The sequence below is a fragment of the Armigeres subalbatus genome, chromosome 2 (genome assembly GCF_024139115.2).
Source record: "Armigeres subalbatus isolate Guangzhou_Male chromosome 2, GZ_Asu_2, whole genome shotgun sequence".
Taxonomy (NCBI): domain Eukaryota; kingdom Metazoa; phylum Arthropoda; class Insecta; order Diptera; family Culicidae; genus Armigeres; species Armigeres subalbatus.
In genome coordinates, this window is record NC_085140.1 from 15,718,015 (window position 1) to 15,734,987 (window position 16,973).

Sequence of the window (16,973 nt, forward strand, 5' to 3'; positions counted from 1 at the left end):
GATTACATTGTAGCGACAAACAAACGGCGGCGGTCAAAGCGGATTGTGGAAGGTAGAACAAAAAAAGTTTGCAGTGATCATTGTTCTCCAAATATAGGCCACGCGAGAATTACTGACGAACATCCGCCGCAAGAAAATGTTTTAATGGGCAAAAATAAAACGGGAAGGGTTTTAATTCAAGAAATTGTAAAATATGATAGTGGCTCTGTAAAGCTGGATACGGCAAGTGAGCCTTCAAATAAATATCTTGAATAAAAATAAAGTGTATAGAGAAGCAGGGACTATGTCCAAGGGCTTGACGATCCCTCCCCAGGCCATCTGCGAGTTGTGGGGTTTGTCTAGGATGTGGTTGGGTTTGACAGTGGGCCCTGTTAAATTCCTATAAAAAGCTTTGGCCCCGCCAAAGCGACCGTGTGCCGCGCAAAGCGCACAAGCCCAAGTCCTGGTGTCAGGTGAGACACAAAAACAGACCTTATACGACGGCCCTCCGACGAGACAGGAGGTTTGCGCAGGCCCAATAAGCCGCCTGGAAAACCAATCATTACGAACAATATAAGAGATAATGCGACTCGATACACTCTGAAAAATCTTCACGTCGTGTTTACCTGAAAACAAATGTGGTTCTCATCCACCACACTTTTCACGTAAGAGTGACCTGAATGGCATGTAACCTGAACAAAATTTAGCTTCGTTGAGTTACGTGATTTATCAGGTGAATCTGACTGGATTTTCCAATACTAATGACGTGAAGTTTGAAAGTAGTTTACGTGTTTGATCAGGTGAACCTTACGTGATTTATTCGTACTGGTTACGTGAACTTTTAGTGAAAGCTACATGATATCAGGTAATCACTATATGCTTTGAAATATATTGCAAAATTTTTTTTTTTAATGAATGCAAAATAAGTTAGTTACTGCCCGCAGCCGTAAATAGGAGACTTCTTCGCGTTGTTGATACGCTTGATGCGTTGAAATGCATTTGATGAGGAATGACGTCATTCGGCCATTATTGCGCTTCTGAGTTATCGCTAAAACACCGTTGGAGGACAATTCAAAGTTACTGACCAATGCCGAATTAAATTTATCAGATTTGGTCAGAAATGTTGAAACTAGTTTCTTTCTCCACCCTTGGAAGTTGAAATCTGAAATAAAAATGTTGTACTAATGCTACCGAAAAACTGTATTTCTAGACTTCTTGTAGCTTAAGCTTCTTCCATATCACTTTTCTACAAATCTTCTAAATATCATGCGACTTCCGTTGATATTTTTTTCCAAGCAGGGAATTGCAGGTTCTGAAAATTCTCGCCTAGTTTCACCTAAAAAATCGCTTACCTCTGCGCAGCTTAATTATGTTTAGGTTAAGTGTCATTCATTCTTACGTGATTGTCAAGTCAATCTCACGTGAAAAGTATGGTGGATGATAACCACGTTTGTTTTCAGGTAAATCTGACGTGAAGATTGTTTACCATGCTGGTCTTCCGTAAATGCCGAAGCTGCAATCGCACTAACACAATCTCACTTAAATTGTTTACGAGTACATACAAACATATTCCCCAAGATTTTTAGTAAAAGTTACGTGAATTCCAGGTGAACATTACTAACGTCACGTAACAATCGTAGTTTGTTCAAGACAGATCAGTTACGTGATTTTTCACGTGAATATGACGTGATGATTATTTAGAGTGTATAATCGGCAAAGACCTAGGCGACGAATACAGGATCACGATTGGAAGCTTGGAACATGGAACTGCAAGTCGCTAGGTTTCGCAGGTTGCGACAGGATGATCTACGATGAATTACATCCCCGCAACTTCGACGTCGTGGCGCTGCAGGAGATTTGCTGGACAGGACAGAAAGTGTGGAAAAGCGGGCATCGGGCGGCTACCTTCTACCAAAGCTGTGGCACCACCAACGAGCTGGGAACCGGCTTCATAGTGCTGGGAAAGATGCGCCAACGCGTGATTGGGTGGCAGCCAATCAACGCAAGGATGTGCAAGCTGAGGATAAAAGGCCGTTTCTTCAACTCATCATCAACGTGCACTGCCCACACGAAGGGACACCCGACGACGAGAAAGAAGCGTTCTACGCACAGCTGGAGCAGACATACGATGGATGCACACTGCGGGACGTCATAATCGTCATAAACGCACAGATAGGAAGGGAGGAAATGTATGGACCGGTCATCGGACCGGATAGTCTGCACACCTTATCGAATGACAACGGCCAACGATGCATAAACTTTTCAGCCTCCCGCGGAATGGTAGTCCGAAGCATCTTTTTTCCCCGCAAAAATATCCACAAGACCACATGGAGATCACCTAACCAAGAAATGGAAAACCAAATCGACCACGTTCTAATCGACGGTAAATTCTCCTCCGGCATCACGAACGTCCGCACTTACCGCAGTGTCAATTCTTCTTCTTCTTCTTCTTACTGGCATTACATCCCTACACTGGGACAGAGCCGCCTCGCAGCTTCGTGTTCATTAAGCACTTCCACAGTTATTAACTGCGAGGTTTCTAAGCCAAGTTACCATTTTTGCATTCGTATACCATGAGGCCAACATGATGATACTTTTATGCCCAGGGAAGTCGAGACAATTTCCAATCCTAAAATTTCCTAGACCGGCACCGGGAATCGAACCCAGCCACTCTCAGCATGGTCTTGCTTTGTAGCCGCGCGTCTGACCGCATGGCTAAGGAGGGCCTAACGCTCACTTGGAGTTTTCGAAAGGAAAGTGCTGCGTACCATCTATGGTGGGGTGCAGATGGCGGACGGTACGTGGAGGAGGCGAATGAACCACGAGTTGCATGAGCTGCTGGGAGAACCATCCATCGTTCACACCGCGAAAATCGGACGACTACGGTGGGCCGGGCACGTAGCCAGAATGTCGGACAGTAACCCGGTGAAAATGGTTCTCGACAACGATCCGACGGGCACAAGAAGGCGAGGTGCGCAGCGGGCAAGGTGGATCGATCAGGTGGAAGATGACTTGCGTACCCTCCGTAGACTGCGTGGTTGGCGACATGTAGCCATGGACCGAGCCGAATGGAGAAGACTTTTATATACCGCACAGGCCACTTCGGCCTTAATCTGAATAAATAATAATAATAATAGAGAAGAAAATATTGTGAATCGTGGTGCACAACGGAAGAAACAATAGTGCTTCTGGCGGTTTCGGATGAATAAAGATTGTGCTTTGATTTTGTTTAACGTTCGTCTCTGTGTTGATATTTGTTTTCATTTTTTCTCATTCGTAACTGTATTCTATACTCTGTCAATGATTTCATTATATAGGTTTATGGATCGATTTTACCGCAGTTAGTCTGCATTCTTTTCTACAAGATGAAGCATTGCTATCCGTTTTTTCGCATCTGTTGCTGTGTAGTTTATCTAGTAATGGTATCATGGTAGTTATTTAAACTTTTGTTTTCCGCTGTAACATTCATTCACATTTATGGTTTTGTTGTCATTCTGGTACTTTGATTCTTTTTGCTGTCCCTCTCACTGTAAATTTTGGTTTGAATGCAACATTCGTATGTGCTCCACCAAATCGTCCTGGCTTCACTTGGACTTATTCTACGGAAGAGTGACGTGAGCATAGTCGAATTCGACACGTGTCACGTCGTTCTACTCGTAGATTAAGCCCACGTAAGATGGTAATATTTGTTTGTTTTAATATGTTTTGTTTATATAACAGTAATGCTACACTTCCGTACTGGATTTTCACTGACATGACAATTTCTAATGGTAAACTGTGTTGATTTCTTCCATTATACTGCATTTTGACGAGGTTGATTGAGGAAAACTAAGTTTTTTACTGTCTTTGATTTGATTCATTCTATTTCTTCAATCTAGTAGAAGGTGGAGGAGTTGGGATAAAGAGACGTCGATTCTATTACACATTGAGTAACGATTTGTTTGCTTTCCTATTACAGTACTGTTTTGTAGTAGCTTCAATAGTTGTCACTGGACTCAAGTTTCTTAATTCCTTCCTTTCTCACTTAGTTTAAATTTTCTGTATACTGGCACATAATATTTCCTTCTCTGCTAATATTTCGACTTTTCCTTTATAGTTTAAAGTTTGTTTCATTCATTTGTTCCATACTTTCCAATATATACTATAGGTGAATGGTAGTTAATTTTTACAAACAATATTTATCAACTAGTCATATATATGCTTTTGTAGTTGTCCTTTCTTTGTTTTTGCTTTGTTTCTTTGATTAAAAATTATCATCTTGTGTCAATTTACTTACACGTCTCTTTTTTCATTTTAAACCGAACTCAAAATAAATGCTTTCTTCTTAGGTAAACATCCTGTTCAGTTAGTTGCTGCATTGTTTTGTCACTGCGGAATCAAATTTATTTCAATCGGAGAAAAAGGTTCCATCTTCTACTTTGAGCAGTTTCGTTTCGATTTACATCGTGTCCTATTTCTTAGAGTAATAATACACATTTATAAAATAGTACTCTTTTTCTCTTATCCGCACTATCCTACGCTAATAACTCTCGATCATTTTTCTTTCCCTTGAGACAGAGAGAACAGAAATCCTCCTGGGCGTAAAAAACTAATAATAAATAGAAAATAGATTATTCGAATACCAGAAGAGGATGCAATTTTGCATTAGTTACGATACTCTAACGATAGCAGACTTAGAAAAATCACTCTTTTTACGATTTTGTTTTGTGTCGGAACTCTGGAAATCTTCACTCACTAAATTTGTTCGATCTACATTAAACCACCTATTTCCAACATGTTTTGGTGGACGGAGCTCAGCTCCGTTCTCGCCCAAGTCGGCACTCGCCGCCGTTGGGCGCCAATTTGTAACATTTCGATATTCAACTAAATACATCCGGGTAGCTTTAATCGTTCAACATTTGCACGAAACTGACGGGGAACATGCCCCGCCGGGAGCTGTCCCCCTCTATTTCGCCCTCCATCCAGTTGTCGTCGTCGGTTCGCTCGTTCAGGACGATCAGGATTTCACCCTCCTTGAACTCAAGCTCGTCATCGTTGTCCGCATTGCAGTCATATAGCGCTCGACACCGGCGCAGTCCGCCCTAAATAAAACGAAAAAAAAGTAATGGGTAATGTTTTAAACATAACCGAGAGTAGACGTAGGACTTGAATAATCGTAACGTATTTACATTTATCTTTTGAATTTATGGGGTTTGATTGGTATAGGTATTGATATTGGAAACGACAACATTCATGCTATGTAGAATTATTAGCGATTTGTTTTTTTTTTTCAAAACTTTTGGAAATGAAATTAATAATTAAATACATAATTAGAATCGCATTGTTCCTAACTATTGAACCCTTATTTACTCAAGCAAATGTAGGGAATTTATAGATTTTAGACATTATTTTTGCAATTTCTGATCATAATACCTGGTTTACAGTTAGTCTTCGAATGATAAAGGATTTAATTTCAACAGCCTCGTTGGATAAACGTACAACTCGTCTTTTTGCAACTACTTGCACAAACTACTATTAATGTTTTGGTTCCAAACTATGAGTTCAGTTTAATAATAAAATTTCTCAGAAAATGAGAACCAAAGTATAAAATAATGTTTATTAAAAATATTCTTCTGGAAATTATTTTTTGCGGACTATTTTAAAACATTTACATGTAATACGGCGAAATTCCCTAATTTAAAATGGATATCAACACCATTGCTGAATGTGTATCATTTAATTGCCAATGCCTACTGCGAATGAATGAAAATAATTATTTTTAATCAATTTCTATATTCAATAGTGTATTTGATTTTTTACTAATCAGAACTGTTATAGTTGTGGATTATTATACCAATCACTTTCCCTGGATGAGCAGACTACATCTCTCTGGGCTAATTTTATTATTCTTCATCCACCACCGCTGCCCTCGCAGCCTCCAGCCGTGAACTCCGAGCGAGGCGATTGCATCGATCGCAACCGACATCATCAAGCATAGAACGGCAAAACATGCGCCCTCTTCTTTCATGCACACTCGCAGACCCACCGGGAGCTCTCCCGCTGGCGACTGCATGCTGTGTAGGTAAAAAAATCCGAGAAACAATGCGGGAGCGAAAAGCACGTCAGTACGCGCTGCTGTCACAAACTGTAATAACTCGCACACGGAAGGCATTGCTTCTTTTATGCACAAATTAAATCTTGCGGTGGATCCGAAGGCACGTGGCAATGCATTCTGATGTCCGTGTTAGGAATGCACGAGATTGATTATATATGAAATTGTTATTGACCTTGACAAGATTTGAAATTTTCAATAGCTTATCGTTTCAATTAGGGATCCTATATTAAGAGATGTGCGAATACTTTTCCAGACGATTTAGCAACGCTGTAACTTTCGTAAATAAACGCTGCCAGCACTTGCCGCAGTGAAAAATGTTTAGGCTTGCACATGACTTTACATTCGAAGACATTTTTTGATTATTTTATCTACCATCTAGCAGTGCATTTTCGCTAAAATTAAACAGCAATACGAATGAACACGATACAATGCATCAACTAGACTATTTTTACTTACGAAAGCAAAACAAATTGTTTATTCGATAAAACTTTTCATAAAATCTATTTCACCAAAATCGCAATACCTTTCGATCTGCAACAATAACGATGTTCATTTGGCTCAGATTTTGACAGTTCTCATTGCTCGATTGGCTCAAAATGGCCGCTTTCGCATATCTCTGAATGTAGGATCCCTAGTTTCAATGAAGTTGGCAAATTGCTGGAGAGTGTCCGAGTCGATTGATATATGAATCTTAAAAATCCATCGAAAGATAAAGGCGCTAGTAACATTCGAAATCTTCCCTTTCAGCGTAACGCTCTCGATTTCCAAAAATCTTATTGACACCCAGTATAGTAAAGAAAGGCGTAAGTCCTACGTCAAAATTCAAGACGTTAGATTGGTCGTACATATCAAGATACAAAGTAGGGGACAAGTCTGGACTTGAACCTACTTCATAAGGCAGAAGCGGTATAGGCACTAGCCTCCAAGCACGTAACCTTATAGAGATAGATTTCATTATCAGGAGGTCCATTCAAAATTGATTTTCAGATTACCGGTTTTTCCCTGGTTGTAAAATTTACTCTAAAAATATCATGTAAGGAGGAAATTGTCATTTTTTCCTGCTTGTTGCATGGGATTGCTGGGTAAGAGGCTAAGGACCGCAAAATGGGGTCTATTTTATTTCTCAGGTACGCGAAGTACCAATGGTACGCATTACCCAGCATTTGCCGTGCCTACACACAAAACAAAATCGTTGGTAAAATTAAAAGAAACGTTGGTAAAATTAAGAAAATCAGTTAGTGATTTTCAGTAGAAAATATAGAATTGTTAAATCTACCAATGCGGAAAAATATGTCACCTTGGCAAGAACTTTGACGGGAGGAATATTTTCAAAATAACATGCTCCTCTCAAAACGACAGGTGCATTTTACATTAGAATCAACTAGTGATACTTTCAAAACAACTAGTTGAATTCAATCTCAATTTCACATGCGAATTTTAAATTTATGTTTTCCAATTTCAAATAAAAACATTAAGAATGGCAAGAAGAATGGGTTATTTTGCGTTTCTATTTTATTATCCTTTTTAATCAAATCAAAAATCAAGCAAAATTTTTTTCTGCTACTTTTTTTTAAATCTGTGCCTCATCAAGGAAGCGTTTCGAGGTGGCGGCTGTCAACATCCAGTGGGATTCGTTTTTCGGCGTACCGACAGGAATTCGTCACGAAACTTGTATTCCCTGTTGGATGAAATCTTATAACAGCTTCAACCTGGAACACAATTTTATATCAGCACCCTGAATTTTCTCACTAATCACTACCGATATAATGTAAATTGTAGGGTTAGGTTTCACCAACTCTATATAGCGAACACGATATTTGGTCTGTGTGCTTTAAGCTACAAATAAACTTTATTTAGTTTGATAAATTTTATATAGGTTGAGTAACTCACATATTTGGTGTACAATTAGATGTTTGGAAGGGTCGTATCTACAATTCACTAGTACAAATTTTGCCTGAATATAGAATTGATTGAATTAGATAACAATAAAGAATGTGCATGTTTATGTCCGTACTCACATAGGAATAAATCAGTTTAGAAATTTAGTATAATTGCACGATAGATTTAAGTTTTACACCCTTTAGGTTTAGCACTGTAAATAGTAGAAATAGTATAAATTCAATTTAGCCTAGGTATACAAATTCATTTTATAATTACAACTATAATTCTCGGTCGTAACCACATTAACAACAATGTTTCACTTTTGATGTAGCTTCGATTGTTTCAGCTTTGAATAGAAGATGAGCTATGCCAGTGTTGCCGGATCATTAGTTCTTGTCGTTACATAAATACTCACGTAAAGAAAGCAGAAATGTATATCGTTGAATGTAGTCAGCCGGATGACCGATTAGATGCGAGTTAGGTGCGAGGTTAAGTGCTTGATGATCTTTTCCGAGGTGTCTACGACGATCCTGCCACGATCGATGAATAAAAGATCATGGAGTCATGGAGTTTTCATGACAAAGAGAGATATTCACCTGTGGTTCCATTCAGTTTGTAGAAGCAATTTATTTAGACCTTGAGGAGCACTTGACTGTTTTCGGAAACGCCGGGAGTATTTTCTCGAACCAAGACGTTGACAGCTCGTTTGGTTGCCAGAGTGGTTCTTATTTATCGTCAGAGTTGCCATACCAACAAAATGAAAATTTCATTTAAAAATTTTCTATCCCTCAGTTCAAAAATTTTCGCACTCAAATGTACAATGTTTCATCGACAAAAAAAACTTTAAAATTGAAAGTTTTGTTCTCACAGTAAATGATTCGCTATTCAAAACTACTAGAAATGAGCAACTTTCAAAACAAAAGTGCGATATTCTCAAAAGCACAATTTTTTTCTCTCTGTTGCATGATCAATAAGTTTTAGGGTCTTCACCTCCACTTAGTGCTTAAACTCGGTTTAAACGTATGGGTAAGCACCGCTTAAGAGTTAAGCGGAGGTGAAGAAATTGGCCCTTAAAGAGCAATAAAATAACGTAGATGTAACGTATCAACTGTCTTCTGATATTGTTTTGGAAATACTGTTTGTGTAGATTAACTACAGCTGATGATTCGAAATATCTCCCCTGCTAGATTTTTTACCAACTTCAAATATCTTAAAACACCGTAGCAGCTGGCAGTTCTTCCAAGATGTCTAAATAGAAGCCTTGAAATGAAGCAAAATCTAAATACACCCAGGTTTTTTTTACACGGTTTGGTTTTAGTCGTTTAAGACCTTCAGCGTCAATGAAACAATGAGTTGATCCCACCAAAAAAACAAAACCTGGGTGTAGTGTAATCCTTCACTTTAGATATAGCAAGTGGGACCAACCGGAGACGCCCCTCTTCCCCCTTTAGAAAATTCGTCATTTGGTCAAATTTTTGTGAGCTTGTAATCTGTCTTGTCAGTATATAAGTAAGGAAGTAAAATTGCCACAAACACCTTTACAAAATACACAATTACTATGTATTGTACTTGGATTCTTACAAAAGTATATATCCAGAAAACTTGAAAGGATTGGCACGTGGAATATGTGCGTGTATGCCAGACGTTACAGTTTTAGAAAAATATTCGAAGCTGGTAAAGACTAATTGTGGGGAGTTATTTCAAATATTTGATGTAGGATATAATTAATTTACACAAACAGTGCTTTGAAGGTATTCTTTCAAGACAGTTGAAAATGCTACGCAGCAGCTGCCTTGTGGTATTTTTTTTGCTTTATTTTATTGCATTTTAAAAGTGTACCCATAGATACTTATTACAGGGTCCGGCAATTGAACTGCTACATAAGTGAGTAAAGTAATATAATACAAAATACATAGTGAGAATTACATCTATAAAACGTCGTCGAACTGTGGGCACGTCGTTATTTTGATACCAGGGGTTGAGTCTAACGACAGGATTAGACGCCAGCTCAAAAAGTGAAGAAAACCCAACTAAGGGGTTTTCAGGGGTCATTTCGAGCTAAGAGCAGCCATCGAGCTCGCCCTATGTATTTCACTGTCAGCAGTATGTTGGAGACCGCGGCTGTTAAAAAAATCATGTTTTTTTGTGCAAGTCCTGCAGCGACATCTGGTGACCTCTGGTAAAATAATACAAGAGCATCCGCGGGACTTATACGATGCGTTCCTCAATCGTCTGCGACGAGTGGTTCAGCTCAAGAACAAAAAATATGAACTTTACCCGTCAGCTTTCAAAAAGTGATATGTTTTCTTGTAAAATTGAATGAAATTGAAATATTTTTTTTTGGTTTGATCATTTTATCTGTGAAGTATTTTAATAGCCGGACTCTGTAATACTATTACACATTGTCTGCTATTCCATTTTTTCCATTTAAACTTTTTAAATATTTTCGAGTCCGTAGATCATACAAACCCTTGACATTCTAACATTCTCTGTACCCTCCAAGTTATTCAAATGCTTCAGATTCGTTAGATTGCTGCGTTATCCAGAGTACGACAAATTAACTTTTGTTGATCTTTCAGGATGCTCAACTTCTGAAAAAGAAATTGTCTAGATTATCTACATTATTTAAACCTTCATCCTCCAAGTTCAATAGACCCTCAAGACTGTTCGCCTTTTCTTCAGATTATTAAGATCTGGTCTAGAGGTTCCATATAGATTCCCCAGACTTTACAGATTGTTTGTGGAATGCGAGACGTTTCCCGGGACGCCTGGCAATACTGCTGAATTTAGTCTAGTGGCTAGTCACTTTACATTACAGACATGGTGGACATTTATAGTCGATCAACGACTAGTGGCGACTTAATGGCTGTGTCGCGCTTTCAACGCGTCAGGAAATAGCTGGAAGTAAGGAACACAGTAATGTCAAAAGGTACGTCAGTTGCCAAATGAATCGACGCATCGACGTTTGGTCGGTAGGAGCGCGGTGCAGCGACCTGGAATCCCTGGCTCAAAGATAAAGGTGGAGGTCCTATACCCTGCGAGGGAATTTAATGACAAAAGTGACGCATTGTTCGGTGAAAACTGAGAGCCGAAAGATTGAGTGAGAACGTTGAAGCGTCAGAGGCATCATGGAGGGTGACATGATCGGTTATGAAGTGTGGAGAGCAAGCGAGTAGTAAACTTTAAAAACCGCGTAAAATTTATATTCGTTTTGTTGCTCAACTAACAAAACCAAAAAAAAAAATCGATAAAATCGAAAAACTCATCAGTTTTCTATGTAAGATCTAAATTTTATTATTTTTTCGATAAAAATTGGAAATCCCACCTCAAATAATTGAAATTGGCGATCAAATGTTGAGGGGAGCGGAAACATAAGAAGAAAAATAAATTTGTTCCGGCCCTATTCAACTCAATCCATGGCTGTACGTCGCCAACTACGCAGTCCACGAAGGGTCGAGAATTATTTTCACCGATTCATAGTCCGAGCCCGAAACCGGTCGACAAAAAGGTAATTTTTAAAATTATTTTTTCGTTTGTAAGAACCATAAGTGTTGTGTCCAGTCTCGCGTCGCGTTTCATGTATAAAACAGATGGTGAGTCTGCAATCGGGCCTCACTTGCTTGGTATTCGCCGACGAAGGACTCCGCAAGTGGCCTCAGTTTGTTAAAACAGGGTACACGACATAATTTTGTACGCCGAGTTCAAAAGGGTGATCCCTCTGTAATTGACACACTCTAGTCTGTGCCCTTTCTAATAGATTGGGTATATAAGGTCATCCAACCAGCATGTGCACTTCCGAGTTTGAGAAGCACGACCGGGATCTCGTCCTTCCCAGCAGCTTTACTGTTTATCAGCTCAATTAGACCCTTATTTACCTCATTCAGGTTTGGTGGTTCCACAGCTTGACCATCGCCGGCTATGATCATCTTACTTCTCAATACACGTTTTCACCGTTTAAAAAATCTTCAAATTTACAATTTTCTAAAAATTCATATGTGAATATGTACGTTATGTGGAAGATAATGATTTAAAAAATGTACTGAGGGTCGTGGGTTCGAATCCCGTCGAAGGGAAAGTGGTTACATCCAATACATTTTTTAAATCAATATCTTCCACATAACGTACATACACAAACAAACAGACATAACACTCGACAAATTTCCATCGTAAACTGATTTACTGGTCAATTCAAATAATCATTAGTTGGCCAATCGATCACTCGTGCATCGGATTACCTCCATTTTGACGTTTTTGCACACTACCGCCATCTGGTTCGTAGTTTGCCCAACTAACTAAAATCAACAGATGTCGTTAGTGTTTGAACGACGATGAATTTGATGAGCGAATGTTAAATGTGTTATGTCTGTTTGTCTGTGGTACATATTCACATATGAGCTTCAGATCATTGTGAATTAATGTCCAAGTCGGGTGGTTTAATACCCGGCATACAGGCAATTACCTTTGATTGAACCCAGATCTTCGAAGTGCTTCTCCCACCATAGTCTTGTCTGTCAGCATGTTCCTCTCTCGGTCATTGAACATGGCGGGCAGTGGAGCAGTTTTAGACTGCGCGTCATTAACAGTCGCGTAAAACCTCCGCATATCGTTTCTATCCATGATCACACTCTCTTCGTGCGGTCTTTTTTTCTGCGGTGGATTCGTTTCCCCTTTGCCCTTGCTACACTGTACCTTTCTTAATTGCCACCAAGCGTTGGATGCTTGGACGATGATCAGCCGCCTCTAATATCTCAACTAGTTTTCAATTTGCTCTCATCGACAGTGATAATAGTTTTACATTTGATACTACAGTTTGCTAAAGATGTTGGTAGTTCACCGTTATTTAAATAGGAAATTGTGAAAATAATGAAATCTTTAAGGGGATAAAGTGTTATTTGAACCTTTTAAATGCGATTTTCTCAAAACATTTTATACTACAAAAAGGCATCACAATCGACTTAGTGTTGAACTCAATGTCCATAAAAAATTACTTAATATATAAGCATTGTCACCGCTATGTGGATTAACCTTGGTTTTTTTTTGGGTATTTTCAGCGATTTAAACTCCATAAATTAATTTTCAAGCTTACATTGACATCTATTCACTATGAGGTGCAATGTTTGTATTCTGGATGCCATTTTTTGTGGAACAATTTGGATTTACTTACATAACCATGGTATGAGCCCGTGCTACCCTTGGACACGTTGAAGCTATTCCGCACATCTAATGCCACCCCGCCGGACGAATCCGCCGACGCACCGCTGGTATCGTTCCTACTGAAACTACTGTTAGCCGAGTCCAAATTTCCACCCGAGGACGACGCCAGTGAATGGTCCAGTTCTCCCACGAAATCCACATAGTTAGATGATGAGTTCAGTTGTTGAGCTTTGGTTGTCTATGAACAAGAAATAGAATAACTAGTTAGGAAGCAAACTTTGACGGTTGAATGTTAATTGAAATTTACCTTTTTCCTTAACACTACTGAGTCGTCTATCGACGATAAACTCTCGTTCGATTGTCCGTTAGACATTGATTTGTCTGAAAAGAGAGTTGCTTTGTCAACCTAATTTTAATTACTATTAGCAGTTAGTTACCTGTAGCCGGTGGCCCTGGTGGCGGTGGCAACTTTGGTCTGTTGTGAAAACTTTTATCGACTGGCTTCAGTTGAGGGATTTCCCCTGCAGGTGGTAGGACTAGTTTGGCTCCAGCTGTGCAAAATATGAAGAAGAACATAAGCTTCACGTGGATTAAAAGAGCAACATTATGCTTACCTAAATTTCTACCCAAAGATTCCCCGCTAGGCGATCGTTTGTGCCCACCGGTAAAGGTACTGAGAAAGTTGGGATCCCTATTGGCTTGAATGTATCCCTCAAACCTTTCGTAGATTTTGTTATCGAAATGCAACTGTTGGGACGAATTCGATTTACCGCCTGCGGATGAACCCGTCCCACCGCCTCCTCCTCCTCCTACTCCTCCCCCTCCGCCGCTATCGGAACCTCGCAGGTGTGGCAGTGTGCTGTACATTTCCGGATGATGATGATGCAGGTGAGGCGCCGATACTCCAAATATTTCACTATCGATGGTTTGCGAATGGCGTGGAGCATGTGGCAACGTACCATAAGTGGTCGGCGGAGGTGCCGGAGCCGTGCGTTTCTTCAACGAGCCAATATTAACTGTTGACAAATGAAAAAAAAAAAACAAATCGATTCCTGGTTTTCTGCAATCATCATAATTGCTTACCGGAGGATGACTTTTTACTCTGCGAACTCGCAGCGGCGGCAGCTGCAGCTGCTGAAATCTGTGCCGTCGCTTGACGAATAATACTGCTGGAACTACTAGAATTAGGACTAGAACCGCCGGTCGCTGACCCGACTCCGGAACCGTAGTGCGACGTGAATCCTCCGGCATATTGTTTCGGACTAGTACCGGAGGAGGGGATTGGGATTTGTCGCTGCTGGCTGCCGCCGGGAATCTGCTGAGCACCGACCAAATTCGGATTGCAACTTGAACTGGGACTGGAACCGCTCTGGATAGAGTCACAGGTGGACGAGCGGGACCGTAGCACCGGAGACTCACCACCTACAAAGCTGGGCGGACGCGATCGGGACTTTCGCTCATCCATTAGCACCGTATCGTCGTCGGAGAAATCTGTTGACCCATCGTCGTGGATGTTCCAGTCCGTGTTGATGTGATCGAAGGCGCTCTTTTCGCGCTTTATGGCATGTTCAATCTGTTTGGCGAGAAAGAAAACTTATTTCAACACAAAACATTTATAATGTGTGAAATGCTTACCAACTCCTTGCACACCTCGTGCCCCATCTCTTTGGCAATGTCTAGTGCGGTACGATTTTGGGAATTTTTGATCTCGTAATCACAGCCAGATCGCAGCAACAGCTTCATGCACTCTCTTCGGTCGTGCAGACCACACAGGTGAAGGGCCGTATTCTTGCCGGACATATCCGCCGGGCCGGGGGGGTTCGTCTGTTTGTTCAAACCTTGAGCGGTCATATTTTGAATTAGAAAGTCAACTATGTGCAACGTGGAACCCATCTCCCGCAAAACGGAAAGATGAAGTGCCGTTTCACCGAAATCCTGGTTTGGATGATTGAAACTTTTCGTTAGGATTGCAATTATCGAACATTTGGACGTACATTAACTTACCGACGATGGTAACACGCAGGACAGATCGGCACCTTCAGCCCATACCTGCAGCAACTGACCAAGATCGGCATTGATCACAGCTTGCTCGAGATCATTCCGCAAGTCCCGATCATCGGCACAAGTACGCATAACGTACCTCTTGGCGATGTACTTTGCTCGTATGAAATCGTATCGTTCCTCCCTGGTGAAAACAAAAATATATATTTTTAAATATGGTTTAGGAAAACGGAAGATTTTGAGCCTTGTCAAACAAATACCGGTAATGGCCTTTCTTATGTTTTCGGGAGCAAGGACTACAGATACGCTGTTCAAGCGCATGACAACCCCATCCCTAGTTATGGGGCTTGAATGGGATGTGATGGGGTTCGATAATGGCCTATGTTAAACTTCTATAAAAAAATGCATGTATCTACAAGCAGGTCCTACCAAAACGACATTTCAAAGCGCACTAGCATAGTCTTGGTCTTGGTGTAAGGAGGAACACTGAATAGACCTGACACGATCGCTCTCCTGTGAGACCACGATAGCAAACGAAATAAGGAAGTAAGAAAAAGTAGGGAGAAAAAAGGAAAAAAACAGAAGAAATTAGAAAGAAGAAAAAAGAAAGAAGGGAGAGAGAAAAGGAAGAATAAAGAAAAAAACAGATTAATCCATCTAGCTGTGATGGAGCCTTTCTCGTGTGTTATAAAAATAGTATTTTGACCATAATTTTTGAGCCGATAGTCCGATCCGGCCAATTTTTAATAGGAAACAATGGGACAGAATTCTGCGTCGAATGCAACTTGTTGCGGTAAAGGATAAGTGCCTAAAAAATGAGTGAGTTTTTTATACGTTTTTTGCGCACAGACATACTATTGTGACAGTGAAATAGCACTTGCCGTTTATTATATAAGTAAATATTCAATGGCTTTGAAACCATCGAAGTAGGCCTGATACCAATAATCGAATAAACAATAATCGAAGCAGTCGTTGCACGTAGATGTCAGTCACACGTGCTGCACCATCGAAGGTAAAATATTTTCCTGGCGACTCCCGCTTGTATATTAACGGAACAAACTCCACAATACACACATACACTGACATCACCTCAATTCGTCGAGCTGAGTCGATCGGTATATAGCACTATGGGTCTCCGGGCCTTCTATAAAAAGTTCATTTTTGGAGCGATCATATAGCCTTTACGTCAGGGCTGCCCAACGTACGGCCCGCGGGCCGGATGCGGCCCTTGGTTCCATTTTCTGTGGCCCGCGGCGTGTTAGAAAGAATACTTCATAACCGGCCCGAAAGTTTTTCTCTCTAGCTCGAGAAGCTCCTTCTTATTATTTACTAACTTTCCGGGACTCGCATGGTTCTGGATCGCTCCCTGTTGTGAACGACAAGCGGGCTGTTTTTCGAAGGTGTTGTACTATTTACAATGGCGCGTGTCCCGAAAGGTTAATAAATAATGTAGATTATTATTAATAAAAAAAATTCAACGAAGTTGAACGAAGAACTTGTTATGGAATGCATATCGACTGTTGTTGATATGGTGTGCTCTAAAAAAGAGCCTCTTTCAGTAATATTAGTTTGTCTTAAAGCACGGCGAAGAATTAGAGTTTTTACAGAAGATTTGAAAACTACGTTACGTGAAAAAGCCACTTGCTTCTGAATCTGCCTGCTCACAATCGATGAAAATACTGACGTAAAAAACAAGGTACAGGTAGCTCTCTTAATAAGGGAAATTGATGATCATCTTCAAATTACAGAGGAATTAGCAGTTTTGATCTAAATAAAGAAAGCGACTTCCACAGGTATAGACCTGAGGAAAGCTGTTGAGACATGTATGAAAGAACTCTTATTTGAAAACTTAAGGCCTAACAAC

The 16,973-nt window shown here is 40.2% G+C and overlaps 1 protein-coding gene across 8 annotated transcripts in view; it reads right to left on the reverse strand.

Annotated features, from left to right (window-relative positions):
* Positions 1–3,197: 3,197 nt before the first annotated feature.
* The window catches only part of LOC134217918 (arfGAP with SH3 domain, ANK repeat and PH domain-containing protein), a 99,334-nt gene continuing 85,558 nt past the window's right edge, over positions 3,198–16,973 (reverse strand). For all 8 annotated transcript variants that reach the window (XM_062696759.1, XM_062696758.1, XM_062696761.1 and 5 more), the window contains 8 exons: positions 15,113–15,293; positions 14,744–15,043; positions 14,192–14,681; positions 13,723–14,124; positions 13,546–13,659; positions 13,416–13,489; positions 13,119–13,346; positions 3,198–5,060 (listed from right to left, as the gene is read on the reverse strand). In XM_062696759.1, coding sequence (XP_062552743.1) covers positions 4,863–5,060; positions 13,119–13,346; positions 13,416–13,489; positions 13,546–13,659; positions 13,723–14,124; positions 14,192–14,681; positions 14,744–15,043; positions 15,113–15,293 — 1,987 coding nt within the window. In that variant the 3' untranslated portion in view covers positions 3,198–4,862. The remainder of the gene's footprint in view (positions 5,061–13,118; positions 13,347–13,415; positions 13,490–13,545; positions 13,660–13,722; positions 14,125–14,191; positions 14,682–14,743; positions 15,044–15,112; positions 15,294–16,973) is intronic.